The sequence below is a fragment of the Antechinus flavipes genome, chromosome 6 (genome assembly GCF_016432865.1).
Source record: "Antechinus flavipes isolate AdamAnt ecotype Samford, QLD, Australia chromosome 6, AdamAnt_v2, whole genome shotgun sequence".
Lineage (NCBI taxonomy): Eukaryota > Metazoa > Chordata > Mammalia > Dasyuromorphia > Dasyuridae > Antechinus > Antechinus flavipes.
The window spans coordinates 190,024,169-190,051,330 of NC_067403.1; the positions used below are offsets into that span (position 1 = coordinate 190,024,169).

General features: G+C 34.7%; 1 protein-coding gene across 2 annotated transcripts in view; it reads right to left on the reverse strand.

Annotated features, from left to right (window-relative positions):
- AFAP1 (actin filament associated protein 1) overlaps positions 1–27,162 on the reverse strand; it is a 233,552-nt gene that overhangs the window by 101,808 nt on the left and 104,582 nt on the right. For both annotated transcript variants that reach the window (XM_051965564.1, XM_051965563.1), the window contains exons 5-6: positions 17,419–17,630; positions 9,879–10,058 (exon numbers count right to left, since the gene is read on the reverse strand). In XM_051965564.1, coding sequence (XP_051821524.1) covers positions 9,879–10,058; positions 17,419–17,630 — 392 coding nt within the window. The remainder of the gene's footprint in view (positions 1–9,878; positions 10,059–17,418; positions 17,631–27,162) is intronic.

The following is a 27,162-nucleotide window of genomic DNA, read 5'->3' on the forward strand; positions in this document are numbered from 1 at the left end:
AAACAAATAATAAATCCATTGAGAGAATGGATCCTTTCACTTAAGTTGACTACAAAGATGTAACTATATCTATATAGTAGTAGAATACCATTTATATAATCCTCAAGCCTTCATTAAGTGTGCCTTTGACTCATAAATAATTTTCAGAGATTTTTGACAGAATGGAAAAAGAAATTGGATTAGTAGTGACTGACTGATAATTATTAAGTCAAAGTTTGGGGTTCAAAAGGCTGTATCACCTCTCCATTTTCAATTGTTTTGAGAATTGATACCTCACTATCTTTAAAACTTTCACTACTCTCAGCACAGACCTGTTCTGGGTCAACTTGGTCTATCCCAGCTGAATGTTTTCTTTAGTGCCATTTTTATATCCTGGTGTACATCACTAACTCTTGAACACAAAGTCCTTGTTACACCCTTTCAGGTTCCGGTTTGCTTTCCTCCATGTCTCCTGCTAACCACAAGTCTCCTGGACACATAATTAAAAGTAAGCAGGTTTTTGTTTTAGTTTGTCTTTCAGAGTATATGGCTGACCTTTTTGTAGTGGCAAGAAACTGGAACCTAAGTAGATGCTTATCAGTTGGAGAAGGGCTTAATAAGTTATGGTATATGAATCTTATAGAATATTATTGTTCTGTAAAAAACAATCAGCAGGATGATTTCAGAGAGATTTAACATGAGCTGATGCTAAGGGAAGTGAACAGGACCAGGAGATCATTGTGTGATAATCACACAATGATGATCAACTGTGATGGACATGGCTTTTTTCAACAATGACATGATTGATATCAGTTCCAATGATCTTGTGATGAAGAGAGCCATCTACACCCAGAGAGGACTGTGGGAACTGAGTGTAGTTCACAATATAATATTTTCACTCTTTTTGTTGTTGTTTGCTTGCATTTTGTTTTTTTCCTCATTTTTTTCCTTTTTGATCTGATTTTTCTGTGCAGCAAGATAATTGTATAAATATGTATGCATATATTGGATTTAACTTATATTTTAATATGTTTAACATATATTGGATTACTTGCCATCTAGGGGAGAGGGTAAAGGGAGGGAGGGGAAAATTTGGAACACAAGGTTTTTCAAGGATTAATGTTGAAAAAATTATCCATGAATAGGTTTTGAAAATAAGGTTTCTTTTAAAAAATTTAATTAAAATAAAAATTAAATTAAAAAGAATATATAGCTAAAGTCATTATAATACTTTCTTCAAATAAGACAGATTTTTGGCATATTAATTCATTTATTTTCACTTTAATACAATTCAAACACTTTAGTAGGCACTCACCATGCCACATGATATGCTAAATCTGGGCATACAAATATACCCACAACACAAACTCTGTCCTCCAGGACTTTCTTATACATGAACACAAATTGCCAAGATGAAAGGAAAAATGAGATTGATGCAAAAAAGAAATCTAAGCAAGGTATTATGGAAAATTTAAGGAGGAAGCAATAATCAAAAGGAGGGGCGGAAGTGTCGTAGAAAACCTCATGAAGTGGGTAGCACTGAAGATAATTTCTGACAGAATGAAGCATCTAGTACCAATGGGATTTGGAAGATAGAAAATTAAGGGAGTCCATTTCAGGCATACAAGAAGGGTGTAAACAAAGAATGCAAGTGGGAGACTTTGGAATTCACAGTGTAAGGAGATTTGCTGAGAAGTAGTAATTTCAAAAATCATTGGCTTTGCCACTATCCATGTCAGAAGGAAATCTCCTACTCAACAGCAAGGAATCACAATTTGGAAATTGCCTATACAAGCTGAGAAGTCAGTAAACATTTGCAAATCTCTGTTTCCTCATGTATAAATTGAGATGACTCTTCAAGTTTTAGAGTTATAATACTGTCTACTATTTGTGTTCATCACAGTGCTGGTAGGAAGGAGGGAGAATACAAGAAAAGAATATATTTCTGTCACCAGGGATTTTAAAGTATTAATAAGGGCAATGGGAAATGTTTTTAAAAAGAATGAAAACAACACAAAGTCTTGTAAACAGTTCTTAATTACGTAACATAGTCATGACTATTAGGAGAAATGATAAAAGAAATTAAGTTATGGGAAGAGTTCTCATAAGAAGTTTTTAGTAAGAGGTGGAGCATCCACCAAGATCAAGGTTAAAATAAACAAAGGGCAGCTTTATAGAGCAGTGAATATCTTGTTCACTAGTCTAGTGGGTGACTAACAGAGCTCAATCCCTACTCTGAAACTATCTGTGGGATCTTTGAGTCTGTCAAGTAACTTTTCAGTCTCAGTTTTCTCTTCTGTCAACTGAAAATAATCGTACTGTACTATCTCCCTGACAAAATTGTTTTTGATAAAGCACTTTGTGAACCAAAAATTCCTATGGAAAGGAGAGCTTTTATTAGTTTTATCATAAATCAAAATTAGGAGTTTCCTGTATGTCAAAAAGGAAATGGAAAACAAAGTTCTTCCTATTACCCAGATGTGAGGGGCCTTTCCTGCAGCCTGTTAATTAGCTGACTGCTATGTAAGCCTACAACCAGAACAAAGGTAAACAGAGCTATAGAGAAAGCCAATTCATTAAAATGGACTTAACAGAATTTCACAATCAGTTAAACCAGTTGTGAAACAGACTCTGGAATTTGAAAGTCTGTGAGATACTGTGGTTGTGAATTGGATTTGAAAACAGCAAAACTAGGTTTCCAATCCCAACTCTACAACTTGTTAGCTGTGTGACCTTGGACCAACTAGTCCCCTCTCTGCAATTAAGTTTCCTCATAGGTAAAATGAGAGGAACTGGACAAAACGATCTCTAATATCTCCTCCAGCTCTAAGTTCTTTAATAATGCTCCATCCTTATTATGCCATCCCCACTTCCTTCTTTTGTGGTTCAGTCATTTCAATTGTGACCGACTCCTCATAATGCCATTTGGAGTTTCTTTGGCAAAGATACTAGAGTAGATTACAATTTCCTTTACTAGATCATTTTACAGATGAGAAAACTGAGGCAAATAGGGATAAGTTATTTGCCCAGGATAACATAGTACATATCTGAGGTCAGCAATGAATATATTACATTCACAATTAATTGCAAGTATAAAAACAAAACACCTACTTAGCTCATGTTAGTAGTTTTTATCACATTCAATAAATACCAAAGAATCTATCAAAAAATGAAACCTTGATCATAAATGCACTCACTGTATTATTATTAACATTTTTATGATTATTATATTTTTCTCTACCTAACCTATATCCTTGCCATTCTTAAAGCTGTGTTAAATCTTCTTCAACTCATCTGGCCCCAAAGGATCTTTCTTCCTCTTTTTCTTTATATCACTTACAATGTGAATCACATTCATTTTACATAATCTTATGTGGCTTTCTTATTGTAATGCTTATGAAATATTTAATAAAAATTGGATTCCTTTGGCATTACTTTGTATTAATTTTGCATTTTCTGAAAGGGGAATATGAACAAAAGCACAAGAAAATCTCCAAAATCATGTGATTCAAAACCTTTATTTCAAAGGGAAAGAAATAGAAGCCAAAAAGAGGAAATAGCTCATTCAAGACTATCAAAACAGTGAATTGCAGACTCCAGGTCTTCTGAGGAAAATTTTACTTCTCTTTCAACTACACTGTATTAATTCTCCAAAATCAAAGCTATTTTTGATTTTGTAGCCATGGTTTCCTTGTTGTTTGTTCTAAAAAAGAATCATGATATCAGGGAGGGGATGCTCTGACATGCAAATTAATTGGATTTAAATGAGGGAAGGCTGTGGAAAATCACCTGGCTCACTTTCCTCTCCAAAGCCATATAAGTCAAATGGTCACCTATAAATTAGGACAATTGGAGATAGACCTGGATGCAATGGGAAATCTTTCAATGATTAAGGCTAGGCAATAACTGAAGAAAAGTATAGACTCTTTTATCTAATTAAAAAAAATTAAGTTAATTAATTAATTAATGTGGGAGGGAAAGACACAATCGTTTCTGACTATGTAACCTAATGATGACAAAGGAGCAAAAATTATTGGCACAAGCTCATAAAATATAAAGACATCATGTAGAAGCATCAAATAATTTTACAAAGGAAAAAATATCTCAGAGTCATAAAGTTAGATAATGACATAATTGGTTTGGTGTTGATTCCTAGTTCAATACTTTTCCCATTGCATCTTGGGATACCATGATGATGAAAGGGTATGATTGGTTTTCAATCAATTATTTTGCAGGCTGCCACTGATTAATTTCAAAGTTTTGAAAAACTCTTGTGTTCTTACTCTTCACTCATCATTGGCAAAAGAACCTTGAAAGGCACAGATGAGAAGGGAGAGATTGTTCTATGACCATGGAGAGTGATGGAAAATGTTCCCAGACCTGGGTTCACATTCTGTTTCCAACTTTTTCTACCACTGACAGCAAAAGCAAGTCAATCAGCCTTTCAGAGTTGCCATTTTCATAAATGTGGATAAACAATCACTCTAAGTCCTATGACACAGAGTTGTTGTGAGATCAGTTATGTGGCCAAACTCAAGCTATATCAAATAGAGGGTAGGGGATAGAGAGTTGACTTTGAAGTCAAGAAATGAGTCTGGATGACCCCAGAATGGGACATCCTCTCAGAGTTATAAGCTGCCGATAAGGTGTCAACCTATGTTGGTAGAAAGAGTTTCTTCAAGTGAAAGTTCCTTATATGAAGTCACAGGCTGAATCCCTATCCTGACCCTATACTCCTGGTCCCTATTATGTCACTAGGATTTTATTTATATATAATTTTTAAAAATATATATATAAATAGCATGGCATTATGTACAACATCGGCATCCATTAAGTTGAAACAAAAGTTTTATTTTTCAGTTATTTTATAAGATTGAACATTTCTCTAAATAAATTAGACTTCAACTGACTGGAATTTTCAATTAATCAGGATCCTATTTCCTTCATAATTTACTTTGAGCAGAGTTATAACTGGAGTGGGGTGACTGACTCATACAGGGCAGTAAAATATAGAGATACAGACAAAACTTGTTTTTACTTGTTGAAAAAGTGAATTTAGGATCTAATTAGCCAGAATAATTAATTAAAATAGGAAAATGCCAGATGACTTATATAATTTATTATGGCCTCTGGCTCCTGTAATAAAAGGGAAACTCACTCTGTTACCCATGAAGCCTTACTATATTGTCTCAAAGTCTTGTCTCATCTCCTACTGGATTTGTCCTAAAATGTTTGTGACAATAGGCTTTTTGTACTCCTTCCCCCCACTACATTTTATATAGCTGGTTACTTATATATTGTTTCCCCTAATTAGAATGTAAGCCCCTTGAGTGCTAGGAACTATTGCTGCCTTTTTTTTTTAAACATCCTGGGTTTAGCACAATGCCTGGCATAATGTATTTAACAATACATGAAGAGTAAATGGAAAGCAATCTTCAAAGGGAAGGCATTAGTAGTTGGGGGAACCAGGAAAGAGCTCTTATAAAAAGTGTGTTCTGGGACAATTAGATAAGGGAGGTTTGGCCCTGGAATCAGGAGGACCTGAGTTCAAAGATGGCCTCAGACACTAACTAGGTATTTGATGCTGGGCAAGTCACTTACCCATGATTAGAAGAAGAGGAAGAAGAATAAAAGAAGAAGAAGAAGAAAAATAAAAGAAGAATAAAAGAAGAAGAAGAAGGAAGAGGAGGAGGAAGAGGAGGAGGAGGAGGAGGAGAAAGAGAAGAAACTAAGAAAAACAAGTAAAGTAATAAAATTACCTTTTTCACTCTGATATTGGCAATTAAGGAAAATATTTCACAAGGTAACAAAGGAGAAAGACTCAGTTTAAGTCCTAACCTGAGTAACCATGCTCAAAATATTCTGGACACAAAATTTAGGGATTTATTATCTAGCTTTAAATTTAATGATGTTACAATATCACTTTGCTTCTTGTCTGTTAAATGGCATATAGATATAGATATCGATATAGATATATGCACACACATATTACTTGTACTGTCAATATTTCAGGATTAACATGAATAAAATCATAAATCACACTATGCAAAATGTAACAATGATTAGCATTTTCTATATCACTTTAAGGTTTGCAAAAAGCTCTGCAAATCTTATCTCATTTGTTCCTCATAACAACCCTAGGGATGGCCGGTATTATTTTATGTATTTATTTATGTTTTACAGAAGAAGAAATAGATTGAGACTTAAGGTGACTTGTCCAAGGTTACATACATCTAAGAAGAGTGTACAGGTATCAGGACTTCCTGTCCAACCAAGTCCAGCCCTCTTATTTCCTCTGTCATCCAGCTGCCTGGAAAAGTAAACACTTCATACGAGTATATTAACAGTACCTAGATGGAGGACTGGAAGAAGACCTCAGGTCATCTAATCTAACTCCCTCATCTCACAAAAGAGGAAACTGAGTTCCAGGACTGAGAATTCTCTGCCTTCAAACTGCACATTAAACAGGATGGTAAAATCCACTGAAACTCCTTAGAATGATATTATAATTTGTTCCCTCTTTGGAAGGATTAAAAAACACTGAAAAGAACATTCTTGAGAACCATTAATACTCCATTCAGAAATTTGTTCGACATCCTACAATTAGCAATGTGCCTCAGGCCTATAATAAACTCCCATCTGGGGAGCTAAAAAGAGAAAAACTTCTTCCCTTGGTAAGCATTTAAGGTCTTAATGCTTTTTGTTAGGTTTTCTCTACAAGTCTTTGAGTTAATGCTATTCATCAACTAAGTCACAAAGCTTCATGATCCAATAAAATAACATTCCATTAGTTAGTTGTTTGTTTAAAGGCCTAATATATTCAGGAAGCTGGTATTGGAGTGAGTAAAAACTAGGGGAAAAAAGATTGGATTTTAAAAGAATGGAATAGACCTGTGAGTGCATGGGATTGATCAACAGAGATAGCTTGATCAAGGAAAGAGATGCTACCCCTAAAATGAAGAAGACTTGGGTTCAAATCTGTTTCTGATATTAGATTGATAATAAGTAAGTCACATAAGCTCTCTAACATTGCAAAATGGGGATCATAGTTTTAGCTTAATGGCTAAAGTTACTCTGGGCCTCCAAAGGAAAGAATTCTATTGTCTATTCTTGCTTTAAATTCAATGATGCAATAATATCACTTTGACTCTTCTTCAGGAAAATTGTCTTTACTCTCAAATGAGATATCAATTTTTGCATTGGTTCTTATTGGATTAAAATTCAAATTCATTATAAAAGCATTAAGATATTTGTAAATTTGGTTCTAACATAACTTTCCTGGTTTATTTACTATATTCCCCTTAACATTTGCCACTTTCAGGTCATATTTCTTCATGGTCAATCTGTTACAATATTCTGTTGATTTTTACCTCCTTAATATCTATCACTTTCATCCCATTTCTATAGTATATCTTTTTTCTTCATTCTGATTCTAACTTATCAAAACATTTGCATGGAAGCGCTCACCTGCTCTGCTATTTCCCCCCACATTCATTTGCCTAGTGCCCTCCCCAATTCCTGGGGGCTCATTATATCAGAGATACCCAATTACCTTTTTCTAATGTAGCACAAAATTCCTGAACTCAAGAAAACCACCAACCTCAGTTTCCCCTAATAGCAGGGCTAAAGGCATACCCTACCATGTATGACCATAACATCCTCTTACTAGAATCCCTGTCTCCATGCTAATCCCTTTCTAATTCATCCTAATTCAATTCAATCTTTTTTTAAACAAACCTGATACTTCTGCTCAAAAACCTCCTATGACTCTCTATAACCTATTTCAAATAAACTATACTCTTTATCACAGCATTAGAATTGAAGCTTTCCATGATTATCTCTGTCCTGCCTTATCTCATATTGTTGATCAGTCATTACAGTCATGTTTTATTCCTCATCCTCTATTTTGGGGTTTTCTTGGCAAAAATAATGAAGTAGTTGGCCATCAACTTCTCCAACTCAGTTTACAGATGAAGAAACTGAGGCAATCTGGATTGAGATACTTACCCGGGGTCATGCACTAGATTTGAACTCAGAAAAATGAGTCTTACTTACACTAAGCCTGGCAGTCTATCTACTGCAGCGCCACTTAGCTGCCCTAATCTTATCTCATACTATTCTTTTTTATGTAGTCTATATTCAGGCAAATTCCACCAAAAACTTCCCTTAAGTCCCCACTTCCTACCCCAAATCAAGAGTAATTATGCTATTTATCACAGCATAATATTTTCTATAACATGATTCTGAGTTGCCTTTTCTACTGTTATCTCATATTAATGTCTTTTATGTATTCTCTATTCTAGGCAAACTTGAGCCCTTCTCTATTCAGCTTTCTGTAACTGTGCATTGCAAGAGTTTCGCACAATAGGATCTTGGCCATATAGGTTTAGTAAATGCATTTTCACTGACTAACTCTTATCCTGACTTATGATTCAAATCCTTGTGTCCCTCATCCTAAAGTCAGATTGCTTTTCACTACACCATGACCTCTCTTATTTATTCATGTCTACATCTTATCATCCATCCTTGCTTTTAGATTGTAAAGTTCTTGAAATCAAGTCTTATCATCATATCTAACACCAGATTTCCCATCAAGGTTTAACAGATCTTAATAAATAAGTACTTAAATAAAACCCAAAAGTCTTTGAGGAAGTATGATATGGTGGACAAAAAAAAAAAAAAAATGCTAACTGCCAGCTGTATGATCCCAGCAAGGATTAATTACTCAATTATTTCTCTAGGCTTTGGTTTCCTCCTCTGTAAAAATAAATAAATAAACAATTTTTTAAAAAAACACACACAAATAAATGGAGGTGGGATCAGATGGTCTCATATCTCTTCTAGCTCTAAAGCTATGATTCCATGTTCCTCTATCAGTAGGTTCAATAATTAGCCACATATACACATGAACTACATTATATTATGTACTATATGGTACATAAGGTCTTTCTAGTCCTAATATAAAAGTGTTTATATATTTGATGGCAGCTGGCAGAACAACCTTCAAAAGGGGATAACTCCAAATATAACTAGTTTTAGCTGCATTTTTATTTTATTTTAATGGAAATTATTGGATTCTCACACTCTGATTCATTTTTAAGCTTTGTCTCATTTACATTTGCTTTTTAGTTTGAACCAACAGTACGCATGGTGGAATAACACATGTACTTACAAAGTACAGAAGTAGGAAAGAAGGGAGAAAAGGTTTGGAATTCATGCTCCTTAATTCTCTCTATGGATGAGGATTTAGAAGAGCTTCCCAAGAAAACTAGAGGCTACCTTCTGCTTTTTATTTAAAGGTTCTAAGATTACCCATATAACCCTCAAAATGTCCTGGGGCTATTCTTTATTTTTTCTATAGGATATCATAGTTCAAGCATCAGATTGTAAGCACCCTCAGGACAAGGAAAACCTTTTTTTTTTTTTTGGTATCCCCAACACTTTGCACTCAGTCTGGCCCATAGTAGGTATTTTGTAAATGAAGACTAAATCCTCATCTAGAGAGAGAACTAAGGAGAAAGAATGTGGATCAAAGCATATTTTTCACTTTTGTCTGTTTATTTGTTCACTTTTTTTCTGTCTTATCGTTCTTTCCCTTTTCAGCTGATTCTTCTTGCATGACATGACAAATGTGGAAATATTTAGAAGGATTGTACATGTTTAACTGATATTGGATTGCTTGCTATATTGGAGAGGGGGAAGATGGAGAAGGTAGAGGAAAAAAAATTTGGAACATAAAGTTTAAAAAAGTGACTGTTGGAAAACTATCTTTATATATATTTGGAAAAATAAAATACTATTAAGAAAAAAATGAGGAATAAATTGAATAAAACTACAATATACAATACATAGGAGGAACGTGAAAACTATGGTTCCTAAAGTAGAAAGGACTATCTTACCTTGAGCCACTGTTCTGCTTGTTCTTTGCTCTGAACAGCCAGGACAAGGGCATCTGTGCCTTGATGTGTGATTTTCAGCTCATGCTTCTTCTTTTTGCTGTCTTTGGGAATATAGGTGATGCTGCACCCATGCAGTGGCAGTTCCATATGGGGTTGCTGGTCCTTGGAACTTTTGTAGCACTAGATTGAACAAGAACCATACAGTACGGGTTTTAACATTCTTCTAAAAAAGCTTGCGAAACCACATTAACTCCAATTTCTACAGGAAATCTTTCCCATCCTTTCACTTTTAGGGCTTTCCTTCAGCTGACCTTCATACTTATCCAGTCTGTGGCTTGTTTGCATGTTATCTTCCCCTTAGACTGTTAACTTCCTAAGGAAGCTGACTGCCTTTTGCCTTTATTTGTTATTTGTATCACACGGTGCCTGGCACACAGTAGGAGTTTAATAAATGCATGATGATTAACTGATTGAGGACATAAAGGAAATAAGTAACAGAGCTGAAATTTGAACTCTGAGCCTCTGAATTTGGGTTAAGTACTTTTCCCTCTGCTCCACTCTCTATGTACTATTCAGTGTTGTATTTTTCAGTTATGCTTTTATTTCTTCTCTCTCATTAGACTATAGATTCCATAAAGTCAGGGCTCATGTTTTATCTCTATAGCTTTGCTGGTTCCTAATATGGAGTTATACAAAGTGACCCCTTAACATTTGTTAAACAAATGATAAAACCAAGTAGAATGGAGTAGGTAATTCTCAAGGCATCTGGATAGGTAATTATGCAGAGTGAATATCCAAAGTGGAGATTTACGCTGGAAAAAAGATTAGCAATTTAATGGGCATCAGGTATTCAGTCTTATGACACATTAAAAAATTCTTTTTTGAATAACTAAATCATTTTGGGGAAATAATTGGGCCAATAGATAAGCAAGACAGGTTGACATAGTGGAAAGAGCTGTGAATTTGGTAGCAGAAGATAGATTCAATCTCAGCTACATCTTTATGAGCTATAGAAAGTAGCTTAAATGCTCTGGGCTTCAATTTCATTCCTTTGTAAAGGGAGTTTTTGGACTAGCTGATTTCTAAAACTGTTTCCAATTCCAAATCCCATGATCCTAGAAGTCACACGGCTAGATCTGGTGATGTTTGTCCCTATTAAGCAAAGACATAGACAAGGATAATGTATATAGACTTAATATAACTTAACAGAGCATAGTGTCAAATGGAATGTACACACAAAAGTCCCTTATGCTATGAGAACCAAATTAAAATGTAATTATGAAATGTTTAACAAAATAAATAAAAATACAATGCAACACAGACAATGTTCATTTGTGGTTTTCTAAGTTTCCTAAGGAGAACTATTTCTATTTGTGTTTCACATCACTGGTGTAGTGGATAGAGAGTAAGCTTTAAATTAAAGAGGTCCTGGGTTCAAGCACCATCTCTAACTAAAATCTTCTGGCTATGTGAATCTTGGACAAAGCAATTTGGACACTTTCTAAGAATATGTGTTTCAAAGAAGATGGTCACTTGCTATGGTAGGAGAAGTTGTCTCATTGCAAGGTTCCTTATACCACTGAAACCACAAGTCCAGTCCAAAATAAACAACAACAATAATAATAATATTAATAAATTCGAGTAAGGAATATGGGAGTTCAAATCCTTACTCAGGCATTCACTAGCTATTTGGTCTTGATCAATTCACTTAATTTCTCAGTCTCAGTTCCCTCATCTATAAAATGAGAATAATGAAAGCACCTACCTCACAGCGTGATTGTTGTGAGGATCAAATGAATTAACATGTCTAAATCATTTTTTTAAACCTTAAAATGTTACCTAAATAATTATGAGGAGGAAAAAATGGCAATAATTCTGATTAATTTTAAGAAGGCAGAAGAAGGAATAGTGTCTCTGTTTCTGCTGGGTCCCATCATTTTATTTATATGTGTAGCATGTTGGAGAGAGTCCTGGGTTTGAAGTCAGCAAGATTTGAGTTCAGACCTCAGAGACTTACTAGTTATGTGACTCTTTATCCATGATTGCCTCAATTTCCTTATCTGTAAAATGCAGAAAATAACAGCACCTGACTCCAGAGTTGTTATGAGGATCAAATCAAATAATAATTTGTAAAGTGTTTAGCACAGTGACTGATACATACCAAGTACTATATATATATTACCTATTATCAAGATGTGTCTGATACAAAGCAAGTGCTTTATACTGATGAATATAATTGACAAAAGTAGCAAAAGAGACTTACATTTATTTTAAAGAAGGGTAATATTGGGGGATTAGGGTTTTTTTAAGAGGGAAGAGAAGGAGGGTAGAAAACATATCAGAAAAGGAGAGGTAGCAAAATAACCATGCGAAGCAGAACACATAACAGGGACATCATAGAAGGAATTCCACTTCAGGAATAAGTTGGATTAGTTGAACTCTGAAATCTTGCAATTTTCTCAAGAGATGGTGAGAAGATATCACCAACATGACACAAAATAGTCCATTTCCATGTAGATTCATCAATACAAAATATATGAGATATCATAACTTCATGACACTATACCTACCCAATGTCTTAGCCCCGTTTCTGGAATTTGCTATATTTAGCAATCCATGGTTTGAGGGAGATTATTCAGAGCACTATTCTTCAGTGATCTCAAATGTGCCTGGAGACCAGAAAACCCTTCTCTCTCAGGCTCCAGATAAGTTTTATTTGGCTCAGCTACAAGCCACCAAACTTCTTCTCCATATTTTTGCACAATGGATCCACAGAAGGAGCAAGAAGAGGATTTCTGCATAGTATCTTTGACTGGCACCTGACTGAGTAGAATGCCAATGGCCCAAGGAAAATTGGCAATATCTACACATAAGCTATAGAAATGTCTATAAATCATTTGTATACTTAATTTAAGCAGGGGATCAAATTAATACTTCTCTCCAATTCCAAACCTATGTACATTTACACTTTCAATAAACATTTTCTGGTACCAAAAAAAAAAATAATTTGGCTAGGCTAACAGATTCTCCATCAGAGTAGTTAAGACTGATACTGCTTCAAACTTCTTTTCCTTAGTCTTCCATTTTATTGAAAACATCTAGAGTTCTATCTTCCTAAATAATTGTGTTTTATTTTCTCTTGAGGGTCCAAAAGGCTTTTTATTACTCTTGACTCATATAGTTATACAAATCTAGCATTTTTTTTTTTTGCTTTAATTTTTTTTATAATTGATGGGGCTTTTCCTTTAAAGAAAATATAGGATGACACACATTCATTAACTTTTATTAAACAGGTGTCTTTTCAGGCTTAAACAGTTTTTGGTAAATATAAGAATGAGCTAGAAACAGAAGGGGAAAAGGAATATTATCCAGAGAAAAGTTAAGAAAATGCAACTTATTCCCAAACAATTGTAAAACACTATAAAAAATCTAGATAGAAGGGCTGTATCTAGAACACAGAATTTTAGAAATACAAGAAAAACATTAGAGCTAGAAGAGCTCTTCATACCCAGAACAATGTTAGAAATGTAAGGAATTTTAAAACATACGACCATAGAAAACCAGAAAGGAACCTGAGAAATTATCTAGATCCCAGATTCTTAAACTGTGGTTTGCAATCCTAGATGGGATCTTGTGATTTGATTTGAGGGGTCATGAAATTATAATTTATCATCAGTAAATGTTAGACTTGTATACCTATTTTATATACCTATATGTATATATATATTTCATGTATAAATTTCTCAGCAAAAAGTGGTCATGAGTAGTGGAACCCCCAGTTCGTGAAAGAGGAAAATTAGGCTAATCCATTTTTTAAATAAATTATAAAGGTATAGCAATTAATAGGTATGTGTCAATATAAATACAATTTACATTTTCATGTTTGCAATACAAAATAATTATAGCTGATGTATTTAAACTCGATATCTGGCTGCATTTTTAAAACATCCCATTTGTATTACATTTAATTTTGATTTTTAATTGATGAGAAATTTTAAAGCATGTATATAATTAAGCCTCAGAGGGCAGTTGTTCAGACAACAAATCGTACATGAACTGAGAACACATTAGTTAAGTTTTGCCAGCCCTGCCCCCAGTTTCCTTTTTACTATTTATTTTTATAAATTCCCATGGCATCATACTGGCAGAAACTAACTTTGGGAGCAATTCAGGCCACACATGTGGCAAAAATATGCATCCTCACTGCTTCAAAAAACTGAATAAAAAACTTAATTAAAAGAAAAAAAAGCAATGTCTTCATTACAAATTTAGCATTACATTTTTAAGTGTATCATAATGAAGACTAAAAAGTTGAGAAAGAACAGTTGATTCTTTGCCATATTGTAAAATGACTCTTTTTTGGCCATTGTTTTCTTGCCTGTAAAAGGAAGGGCTGGACCATATGGTCTCTGAGAAAATTTTCAGTTGATAATCAGGATATTAATAAAATCATCCATTATGTTTTGATGAGATGATTCTTGGGGAAAATTTCAAAACATAAAGGAAAATAAAAGCAAAGGATTATTTTATGATACTATAATGCAGCAGTTAAACCTCTGGCTTATTTCAGAAGAAGCCCAAGAAAATCACAGGTAATCTATGGACTATTAGTTTATTTGGGTAGCTCTCCCTGTGCTTTCTTCTGCATTACTATGTGGAAGAGGCTTGGGCCTTGGAGCCTGAAAATTTGCAACTGAGTCTGGCTCTGCTATTGACTATCAATAGGATCAGGGAAAAAAAAAAAACAGTGCAACTCTTTAATTTCTTTATCTGTTAAATGGAAAAATTGCATTTTTCTAATACTTTTCCTTCAAAAAGTAGGAGTAACAAACTTTGCCAATTGTAAAGCACCATGGAGATATAGAAAAATGGATCCTTGAAGGTTAAAGTGTTTTGAGCAAACCACATAGGCTTCCCTTTGCACTGCTGTTTGAGCCTTCATTTTTTATTCTCTCCCCTCTCCCTGACTTTCTACTTAAATCTAGAAAACTCAGCATTTAGGTTTCAAAAGCAGAAAGGAATTTCCCTTCAGATCTTTTTTCCCCTTCAAAACCTCCAGGCCCTTCATGCCCCACTTGCATAGCCTGGCATAGAAGAATACCATGTCTCATTTCAGAAGGGAACTAAAAAGTTCAATTTTAGGCTTGTTAAAATGTCATGCATTACTTCCCTTGCAGAAGTGGGGGACTGTGGTCATGGTACATTGCATATACTGTCAGATGCAGTTGATGGCTTGGTTGGTTTTTTGAAGTACATTTTTCCCCTCGTTAAGAAAAAAAATTGTTGTTGCAAGGGGGTGGCTCATTAAATTGAAGAGGGAGAAGATATATCTACAGAAATGAAGATCAACAAAAGATGTCAATAAGAAGTAAAAGAAAAGAGAAAATAACCAGACATGGTATCATGTGCTAATGGAAAGGCTAAAGCTGGCAGATCTCTTGAACTCAGCAATTTTGAGCTGCACTGGGTTTTGTCAATTGAGTGTCTATAATTAATTCAGGATTAATATGGTGGGCCCCTGGGAAGGTGAATTTGCCTAGAGAGAAACAAAGTGGCCCAGACTGCAAGTAGAATAAATAGAAGCTCTCGTGAAAATTAGTATTGAGATCAGACCAACAATTAGTTTCTGTGCCTCTAAACTTGGACAAGATAAACCTTAATCTTGAAAAAAAAAAAAAAGAGAGAGAAAAAAATAGCTTACAGCAATACTGCTTGCATGAAAAAACATGCATCATAGTGAAAAGGGAAACATGAAGTAACTAGTCCCTACAATCACTGAATTTGGAGTCCCTTTTCCAATCTGCTCAAGATCTGGAACTTGTAATCATTCTATTTGATAAGTATTAATTACTTACTCTGATTCAGGAATAATGCTAAGTGTTGGGGACATACAGACAAGAATGAATCAGTCCTTGCTCTCCATTGGAGGGGGCTGGGAAAGTGAGGGAAAAGTTATATGCTCTTCAAATTTAGGGACTTGAGAGTAACTGAAGGAAGCTTCAGAGGCACAACACAAATGTAGGTTCAAAATGTGAGATTTTTTCTCTAATAACAGAATTTATGCATAAGATCATCTCATAAAGCCATGGGTTCCACCTCACAAAAGTTCTTCAGGTAAAGGCTAGATGACCATTTCTTGTCTAAAGCATAGAAGGCATTCTTATTCATGTACATCATGGCCTCCAAAATCCATTCAAATTCTGAGATTCTGTGAAAGTGAGGAGTTTGGGGTCATAAAGCTTGAGGAGAAAACAAGTTGTTTGATTTTGGATATGTTGAATTTATGGTATAAATAGAGAATCCCCCTGGAGCCATGTAGCATTAGAAATAATGGTTTATTGTAGAAGGGAGGCTGAGGTGAAGCTATAAATTCGGTTGTCATTTACAGAGAGGTGATAATTGAATCACTGATGAATTCATCAATGTAGGAAATTGAAAAAAAGAGAAAAAAGAACAAACGGAAAACTTGGGAGATCACCTAAGCTTAGTGAATAAGCAAAGAAAACAAGCCTAAAAGATAGTAAGACAAACATGACCAATAGTACAGTGTTTCAGAAAGCAAAGGAGAAGAAAATATCAAAAAGAGACTGGTCCATGGCAAAAAATGTCAGAAAAAAGGTTAAGAGGGATGTGTACTGCCAAAGGCCATTAGATTTGGCAACAATATGTGGCTGAATCATGCTGGTTTGGAACAGTAAGATCCTATTGACAGCAAAATATAAATACCCCTAAACCAAGGGCATTTGGGAAAAGATGAATGGTATTTAAAGACTAGTGCCATAAAGAACCACAATGATCTGAGAAATATACCCTCACATATCACATACCTAATATTTTTTAAAAGGCAGATTTATAACTGATAGCACAGGGCATGAGTATTAGATTTGCAAAAGAATTCTTTTCTTTTTCCTATAAATAATAAGCTCACCTCAAAGAAGGAAACTTAGTAACCAAGAATCTTAAAATTCTATTCCTTCCACTAATTGTGTCACCTCAAATTATTCACGTCAAGTCTTTTAGCACAATTTACTCATCTGCAAAATGAGAGGACCAGAGTAGATAATAATAGATGAAATTTATGTAACACTTCAAGATTTATAGAACACTTTCCTCATAATAATTTTTGTGTTGGAAGAAGCCCAAATATTAGCATTTCAATTTTACAGATGAGGAAATCAAGGCACTGAGAGAGGAAGAGAATATCTAATAAGTATAAGAAATTAAACTCGAAAGCCTTTTCAACTCTACTACAAAAGCATGAGTTATACCCATACTTTGTAATCCAGTCAGTTCTTAATGTTTGTTGAATCAAACTGAGTCAAATTTAATTTAAACTGTAATTCAATAAGCAAAAATTCAATTTACACATAACTTTCTGGGCTTACTAGTTTGACAAGCAGCTGTCAGGAAGGCATTCAATATCTTAGCACTTTGGTTTCCCTCCCTTTCCCAAAGGGAATATTGATTCTGAACATGCATCAGAAGTTGGCTATATATGCAGGTAGATTTTGCTTAAAACTATGTACTCGAAAAGCTTTACCAGTAGTTTGGTGTCTTTGATGACGCAAAGCAGCTTGGTCCACTGTCCGAACCGTTTCTTTCTTAAGAGAAAAGCACAGATTTTGGCATCTTTCACAAGATCCATGGAGGCTTCATCTGATGGCCACTGATGTCTCGTCTTCTTCCCTTTCCCATCTTCTTCTTCTTCATCATATGATTCATACGAGCTGCTCATTGCATCTGAATCATAATCTTTCAAGAAAAAACAAAGTAGATCAGTTAAAATAAACTACTATGAAGAACATCTACATCCTTGAAAAAAGTATAAAAATATTATGTTACGTTGTCCCTCCACTACTCTGAATATTCCATGGGAGGTAAAACAAGTTTTATAGTATCATCATCTCCAGTGTCCTACGTATGTAGGTAAATATTAAAAATGTTGCTGAATTGAATGATGAACTTAACCTTGTTTTGAATACTTATTTCCCAAATCTGGAGTGTTGGGTGTTGGAAACTAAAATAACACTAATCTAAAAAAATTAGAGATATTCTCAACCCCAATTCTTCAAAGACTGAAAATGTACTTGAAATTGGAAATTTTTTTTTAAAGAAAACTTCTGGATGTTGTTTCCTTGACCAGATTTATAATGTCTAAGCAGTTCAAATTTCTATAGCAATTCACAGTTTACAAAGCACTTTACAGACATGATCAAATTAGTTCCAAACAACTGTCTTGTGAAAAAACAAGGAACATAAAAATGTAAGCTCAGTTAAATGGCTTATTCAATTCCACACTGGCAGTTCTGGCCTCAAAAATCAGGAGAGCTAGATTTGTATAGAGATCTTCCCATTTACTGATTTTTATAACTGACTTTAAGTTACTTCCCTTCTTTTAAGAAGGTTTGCTCATTTTTAAAAAGTGAATAATAATACTTGAACTGCCTACCTTTTTAGGTGGCTATAAGTAAACCTGAAAGTGCTGGAGAAATTATTAGAATTCTTGTGATTACCATTAGTTGAGGTAGAATCCTGCATCATTATTCAGTGAAATGAACATTCTGAACAATGTGATAACCAAGAATATCCCAAAAAATGTAATAATAAAGGAAGAATTATAGCTTAAAAAAATGAAGCAGTTCATAAAGAATAAAACTGGGCTAAAACAGATATAACAATGAATGAGAAATCAGGAGGCCTAGAACTCTAGGCCAGGTTACATTTTTTTAACCAAGAAAAACCACTCTTTTTAGTTCTTAATTTCCCTCTCTGTAAAACTGAGGAAAATAATCACTGTCCTGCCAATTTTAAAAGGTTACTGGATGGTTCGGAAAAGATAATAGATGGAGAAAAATTTTTGACTCAGAGTAAAGTGCTCTAAAAGTATGAACAATGACTATGCTACACTATCACCTGGGAGAAAATATCCAATTAATTCTTGTTGAAAACAATGCAAAGAGCTGAAGGAGGAAATAAAATAACTTCTAAAGGAAATGGTGGGCAGATGAGGCTATTTTATGTTTTAGATTTATTGGGGTTTTCAATATTGGGTATATAACCACACAAATTCTAACACCTTCAATTTATAAATAAGATCAAAGCCAAGAGTGATAAAGTTCTTTGCTCACAGGCCCAAGGCTGCAGTTGAATCAGGAATTAAACCAATGTTTGCTAACTCTAAATCCAGATCTCTTTCCACTGCGCCATGGGGCTCTTTAATTACAACATAAAAAAGCTACACAATGCCAACAACTGGCATAATCAAATTAAATCTATGGTAACCTAGAATGCCTAAGCAAACCAGAATGACCTTTGTACTCAGGAACCGCTTGGGGTCACAGAAAGAGCTTGAAGTTAGAAAGGGAGTTATATGTCAGTGGTAACCCCGTAAAATGCAATAATTACAATGGTGTTCTTTATCTCAAAGAACTATAGTAAGTAAAGTTCTATATATGGGGTTTGGATTCAATGAAATATTTGCTTTCTCCTACCCCAAATTTCTTCCTTCCTTCCTTCTTTCCTTCCCCCTTCTCCCTTCTTTCATTTCTTTCTTTCTTAATTTTTTTCAATTACTTCTTATTTGGGATTATCCAAGACAAACTAATCTAAACAAGACCTAATGTTCTGGGCTCTGGAAACACAAGGACAAAAACTAATAATAGCTCTCATCAAGGAGGCATCCAAATAAACATTCACTTTTCTGGGGGGAAAAACTAGATAACTATTAAAGTGTTATTTGGGTTCAGTATTCATAACACTAGACATTAAAAAAAATGTGAATGACTTTTGAGAACAAGGGTTCCAGGCTAATGATTTCTAAAGATATGGGTCATTTCAATTAACCAGAGCTAAATTTCAATTAACCAGAGCTAAGGGGGCTAACTCTATGACTCTGACCTTCAAAGACCTTCTCTCCTTGGAATGTTAATACATTCTACTTTGTGTAAGCACATCTAATTCATTATATATAGCCAGCCCTGGACTTTCCTTCTTGCAGGCCATTAAATTAGCGGGCTCATCCAAGTATTTTTCCCAGGTTTCCTACTAGATTTCTCTCCTTTCCTCAATCTCTTCCCTCTAATATATTTCTATCTCTTGCTCTAATAACAGTGATCAAATCAATTATTATTACTGCTACTGGAACACAATCAATTGTTATTCAACTTCAATCTTGAATATTGTTCCCCTCCTCCATAGTTCTTTCCATCATGAACCCAACAGTATACTATAAAATAGTGTTTTCAACCCCAAAATAAGTTTTATATCAATTAGTAAGGAAGTATTTAGTTGTGGTTGTTCAGTAGCTTCAAGTATGTCTGGCTCTTCATGATGCCATCTGGGGTTTTCCTGGCAAAGATACTGGAGTAGTTTGCCATTTCAAAGATGAGGAACCATTAAATGACTTGCCTAGGGTCACCCAACTAGTAACTCTCTTAAGGCCAGATTTGAACTCAGGAAGGTGAGCCTTTCTGATGCTAAGCCCAGCACTATCCACTGCACCACTTTCCTGCCCCTTAATTACTAGTCTAGAAATGCTTGAGAAATACCTGACTGATGAGCCTGTAGAATGACAGCATGTTTGGAGTGGGAAAGGTGTTTTTCTAAATCCAAGGTATTATTAGAATTATTGGATCCACAGATGATGGTGGACCCAGTTGATGATCATTATTTAATAGCAGAAGGTAGGAATAGAGAATATACAGAGCTACTACAGAAAACCAGAGCTTTGGGTCTGTGAGGTGAATCAGACATTCAGTATCCCAATATTTCCTGTATCTCACTTCCTGATCCAGATCCAAAGTGCCACTCCTATAACTGGCTTTCCACTTCCATTTCAGTGACGGATTTTTCTCCTCTGAAAAAATCCTAGAACTGACTCAGATAGGTCTCACAAGGGACTACTTATCCTTCAACAACAGCTTAAAAACCGGCTTATATTGGTACATATTATTATTTAAAAATTGGACTTAAAAGTGAGAACTGAGTACATTTACCACCTTTAACATCAGTTTTCTTATCTGAAAAAACGGAATCATCAATCCTTGTTAAAAGTAAAGGCACTGATTATGAATTCAAATTAAATCAGACCCATAAAGGACTGGGTATCCATAAAGTATCTCCTAAATGTGATGTGTTATTATTATCCTTAAAATTGGCTAGAATAGTTACATAGACTGCCTACTGCCCTAGTCTTCATTTCAGTTGTCCTGAGCATTCATAGAAGAGCAGAGAGAAACTTGTAGGAGAATCCAGTGTAGTATAGTGGTCCAGGGTGAACAAGGTCTTGGGCTGGCCCAATAGAGATAATGATCTCATCTCCTTTTGAAGTTTTTATTGGCAGAAAGATACTGAAAAGAAATCAAGGAAAATGAGAGGATCATAACCCTTGGTGTTAAAAACAAGTGACCGGGTCAGAATTAAGTAGAGATACAACCCCAGCCCCCAAGCTCACCCCCACTCCTCAGCCTCTTAAGTATACTGTCTTTTCTGAATGTTCCTGAGAGGGGTGGAGTTGTTAGGGAGACTAAAAATAAAACTGTGTGGGTTCTTTGTACAGTTAATGGTGCTGTTGGTCAGGGAAGAGGCCAGAAAATGCTTTTATGGCAGTCATCACCTTAAGGGTGAAGTCCCGACAGAGCCAAAAATGCTCCTCAATAGACTTTATTCTTGCAATTACAACACATCATGACAAAGGCCAAAACTGGGCAAGCAAACACATTATGGAGCCTGGACTTCCTGTTTGGAGAACTGGCTATAGGAACATAATTCTTGAATAATTATTTTTCACCCAAATTTCGAGGAGAAAAATTCTTTCATGGCGCAGCTAGGTGATATAATGGGTACAATGCAAGATCACAAAGACTCATCCTCCTGAGTTCAAATCCAGCCCCAGATACTCACTAAGCATGTGACCATCAGCAAGTCACTTTACCCAATTTGCCTCATCTGTAAAATGGAGCTGGAGAAGGAAATGACAAACCACTCCAGTCTCTTTGCAAAGAAAACCCCAAATGGGGTCAGACAGCCATAGAGTTCATCTAAGCACCTTGCCATGTTCCTTGCTGAGTTCTTTTCCTTCCCTCAATTTCCCCCAATACCTTTCCACCTCTTGCTCTAAGAATAGTGATCAAATCAATATTACCATTGCTACTGAAAAAGTGTGATAATGACTCAACAATTCTTTCACAAGGGTCTGAAAGATCATATATCTAAAGTGATGAGGTTGCCCTCTTCCCCCCCCCAAAAAAAAAAAAAAATCATGATCTATTAAAAAAAAAATGGGATCAAAAAGATCTAGATTCAAATCCTAACTGACCTCCTTCTATGTCAAGACATCAAGGGAAAAGAATTCCCTTCTCTTTCTCTTGTACCCTTACAATCTCTTCAGCTCTTGATCTTCTTGGCAATCAATTTCTTCATCCATAAAATAGGTTGGATTTAGTAGCTTAACAGTGTTATGAGATCAGGTCTTGCCTCTTATTAGCTATGTGATCTTGGGCCAATCACATCATCTATCCAAGTCTCCAACTGGGAATGCAGTACAAGACTATTATGAGGATCAGATATGATAATGCTTATAAAATGAATTGATGATTTAGAGAGAGAAGCAAGCTGAGCTCTCATCTAGTCTAAGGTCTTTATTTTTCAAATAAAGAAACAGAGGTATAGAGCAGTGAAAATAAGGTATCATATAATTATCTGATTTCTGTGTACCCTTTAAGACTTATCAAATATCACCTCAATCCTAAAGATATCCTTCACTCTTCTCCAACTAGAAATGATCTTTTACTTATCTATGAATTAATATCATATTTTTACTCTACTTTCTATATTTTCATATGGTAGCAGTAACATATTTGTGAATTCCAGAGTTAGAATAGACCTTTGAAATTCATAGGATCACAAAGCTCAGAATTGGAAGGGACTCTCAAATATCATGGAATCCAACTCCTTCAATTTTATGAATGATGGGAGACAGCTAAGTCATGCAGTGGATAGAGCACCGGCCCTGAAGAATCTGAGTTCTGACCTCAGACATTTAATACTTCCTAGGTGTGTGATTCTGGGTAAATTACTTAAGTCCAATTGCCAAGAAAGAAAAGAAAAGAAAAGAAAAGAAAAGAAAAGAAAAGAAAAGAAAAGAAAAAAGAAAAGAAAAGAAAAGAAAAGAAAAGAAAAGAAAAGAAAAGAAAAGAAAAGAAAAGAAAAGAAAAGAAAAGAAAAGAAAAGAAAAGAAAAGAAAAGAAAAGAAAAGGAAAGAAAAGAAAAGGAAAGAGAGAAAGAGAGAGAGAAAGAAAAAAGAAAAGAAAGAAAGAGAGAGAGAGAGAAAGAAAGAAAGGAAAGAAAGAGAGAAAGAGAGAAAGAAAGAGAGAAAGGGAGAAAGAAAGGAAAGAAAGAGAGAGAGAGAGAGAGAGAAAGAAAGAGAGAGAGAGAGAGAGAAAGAGAGAAGGAAAGGAAAGGAAAGAAAAAAAGAAAAGAAAAGAAAAGAAAAGGAAAGGAAAAAGAAAAGGAAAAAGAAAAGAAAAGAAAAGAAAAGAAGGAAAGGAAAGGAAAGGAAAGGAAAGGAAGGAAAGGAAAGAAAGGAAAGGAAAGGAAAGGAAAGGAAAGGAAAGGAAAGGAAAGGAAAGGAAAGGAAAGGAGGGGACTTCCGGTTAAGAAGAGAAGAGAAAAGAAAAAAGAAAAGAAAAGAAAAGAAAAGAAAAGAAAAGAAAAGGAAAAAAGAAAAGAAAAAGAAAAGAAAAGAAAAAGAAAAGAAAAGAAAAGAAAAAGAAAAATAAATGAATGACAGAAATTAGACTTAGTAATTTGTCCAAGGCCATACAGGCCAGTGTTTCTTCCATCATACAGCATATCCTTCTAGATTATGTAGTCCCTGAATTCTTCTTCTTTTAAGTTTCAGGTTTTTGTTTTTTTTTTTTTTTTTTGGTTTTTTGGCAAGGCAATTAAGGTTATGTGATGTGCCCAGGGTCACATGGCTAGTAAGTATTAAGTGTCTGAGGACACATTTGAATGCAGATTCTCCTGATTTCAGGCTGGTGCTCTATTCATTGCACCAGCATCTAGTTGTCCCTGTGCTTAAGTTCTTATCCCTGAGTCTTTGACTTCATGAGATTCTAAAAATACATATGTATTTAAACAATTGTATTTTAAATAACTAGTTTTCTTTGCCCTCTAAATTTATTTTATCCCTTTTAAAACATTATTCCAAGAAGGAATCAATAGCTTCCATTAGACTGACAAAAGAGACTGTGATGCAAAAGATGAGGAATCCCTGATCTAGCCCAACCTGAGAAGATACTCATTTACTTTACAATATCTCTAACAAATAATCATCAAATTCTGTTTAAAGGTCTTCAAAGAAGGGGAACCTTTTAGCTCAAATACTTCTCAGATCTATGAGAATACAAAAACAGAAGATTATGAGTTCCAGTAAGAGGCAAATGGGGACATCAAGGAAGGCTTCACAGAAGGGGTAGTAGCATTTGGAACTTAACCTTGAAAGAATGGGAGGATGTCAACAAGCCTACAAAGGAATTTCATAGCTTGTTGTTGCTATTATTCAGTAATTTCAATCATGTTTGATTCTCTAAGACCTCATTTGGGATTTTCTTGGCAAAAATATTGGTGTGGTCTGCCATTTCCTTCTCCAATTACTTCACAGTTTAATTTAATAGTTTGGAAAAAACCAAAACTATCAATAAAAACATATTTTAAGAAAGAAAGAGAATAAGATTTGAAGTCAAAAGACCTGATTAAAAATTTCCTCTATTATTTACTATTTGGTGTGACCCTGACAAAGTCATTTCCTTTTGCTGAGCCAGATTTCAAGCCACAGGTTTCTTATTGTTTTCAAAATGAGAAAATAGTCTTGTAAAGAGGAAATTGCCCAGAATTGCAACCATTTGGCCACCTATCTCCTCAACTGTAAAATGAGACTGTTGAACTCAACAAAGATTTCTTCTAATTCTACTATCTTCATCCCATGAGGAACCAAATAACTCCCAAAGGCCTAATCCACTTTTGGATAGCTCTTGTAGAAAAAGTTTTTCCTGCCATCAAGTTGAAACTGAGTTGTAATTCCCACTTATTGCTCCTTGCTCTGTCCTATAGAAACCAACAGAACAAATCCGCTTAGAATGGCAGTCCTTGATTATTTAAAGAGTTATCATGCTTTTCCCACAAATTCATCTCTTTTGAGTTGTCTGGACTACATACGAAGGACTATGTGTCTTTTTAATCTTTAAAATCCACAACGCCTAGTATGGTGCCTTATACAAAAGAGATATTCAATAAACAAATGTGAAATTAAACTGACGCAAATTATCCAGCACAAAAGAAAGAGTCAGTCAAAATGGCACTTAATGATGTATTTAAACACCAACTTCCCAAGAGGCTTATGGCATCCTGAACACTAACAAAATCTAAAAACAAAGACCTGCTCATACAGTCAAAGCTAAGATGAAATGTAAAATTAACTTTAAGGAACTATAAATCAAGGAACCTATAAAAGCAATTCTAAGCTTGAGAAAAATGAAAAAGGCAATATAATCCATGACTGATTTAGGTCATCAATCAGAACAAAGCTAATCCATGCCTATTATTCTTCATGGGATGGAAGGCAAGTTCTGGGTGCTACGGGCTAGAAGAGATTTTTCAAATGTATAGGATGAATTGAGACCCCATGGAGTGACTCCCTGGTGACTGGATTAATCACTGGGGCATTTAGCTCCAATGATGTATTTCCTCTGGAATTAGCCTGAAGCAAATTGGTCACTGGCATGGTCTCAATCAGAGGAACAGGATGTGACAGGTTGGGCTACTCACTTTGACGACTAGCTACAATATTCATTTCAATGAATCAAACAAAAATGCGTAATATCTCTTTGGAAGACTGTCACCTCCTCTCATGGGCTAATGCTGAATGATTCAAACACTAGGCAACAGACTTTGCACAAAGCTTGGTTTGCCAACGAGGAGAAAAAAGGTGCATGAAATGGAATTGAACCTGAGTCATGCATTTCAAACCATACTTTAATTAGCTTAATATTTTAATGCAAAAAAGAATTCTATCAATCACTTAAACAGTGAAAGTAATTCTTCCTATCAACATGAACCTGTGTTACAATTGATAGTAAATAGAATTTTTTAAAGTTAAAAATTATTTCTCTTGGCTTTTCTGGTTAACTATCTAAATCTTATATAATATCTATCATCAAAAACCATCTAGTATGGGGGGGAAGGGGAAGGGGAATGGACCAGAGATTCACTGTACTAGTTTATCCTTTAAGAACCCATAGTCCCCTCCAGAATATGATGAAGCACTGTAGAAGGAATTTGGTGGAGTAATTAGTTATTTAAAACCAGATATGGATAATATATTTTTAAACATCTCGTGGTAATAAGAGATGAACTGAATTTTTTTTCCAAAGCAGAATTTTTAATCCTTTCTTAATGAAACAAAATGAATGAAAAAAGGAAATTTACCAAAAGACGATACCAATACATCCTGATTTCCCAACTACTTCCTACCAGTAATGTCCTTTTCCCTTAAACCTTCTTGAAAACTTTGTTTAGAATGTATCCAATATCTAAAATTATATTATAACTAGTAATTAAAATTTAAAACTATTTCTCTGTCAGACTATGACTTTACATGTCTATCACAGTGCTCTACACAAAATACACTTTTCATAAATTCCAATGTTTTTTTCTTCCCTCATGTCCTCTCTCCCCATGCTCGCAAGCAATAGGTTATACATGTACATTCATTTTTAACATAGCATAGAATAAGATTTAATTTTTTTTATTTCTTTATGATTCTGAAAATGATACAATTCAGTAAACAGTTATGAAAAGTGTATTTTGTGCAGAGAGAGCCATCTACACCCAGAGAGAGGACTGTGGGAACTGAGTGTGGATCACAACATAGCATTCTTACTCTTTTTGTTGTTGTTTGCTTATATTTTGTTTTCTTATTCATTTTCTTTCCTTTTTGATCTGATTTTTCTTGTGCAGCAAGATAAATGTATATGTTTACATATAATGGACTTAACACATTTTTAACATGTATAACATATACTGGATTACTTACCATCTAGGGGAATAGTTTGGGGGAAGAAGGGGAAAATTTGGAACAAAAGGTTATCCATGGGTCAATGTTGAAAAATTATCTGTGCATATGTTTTGAAAATAAAAAGCTTTAAAAAAATTTAAGTCCTTTTTATTAGGGGTGATTCTCTGAAAAGGAAGAAGGAGAGAGAGAAAGAGATAATCCATCTTTCAG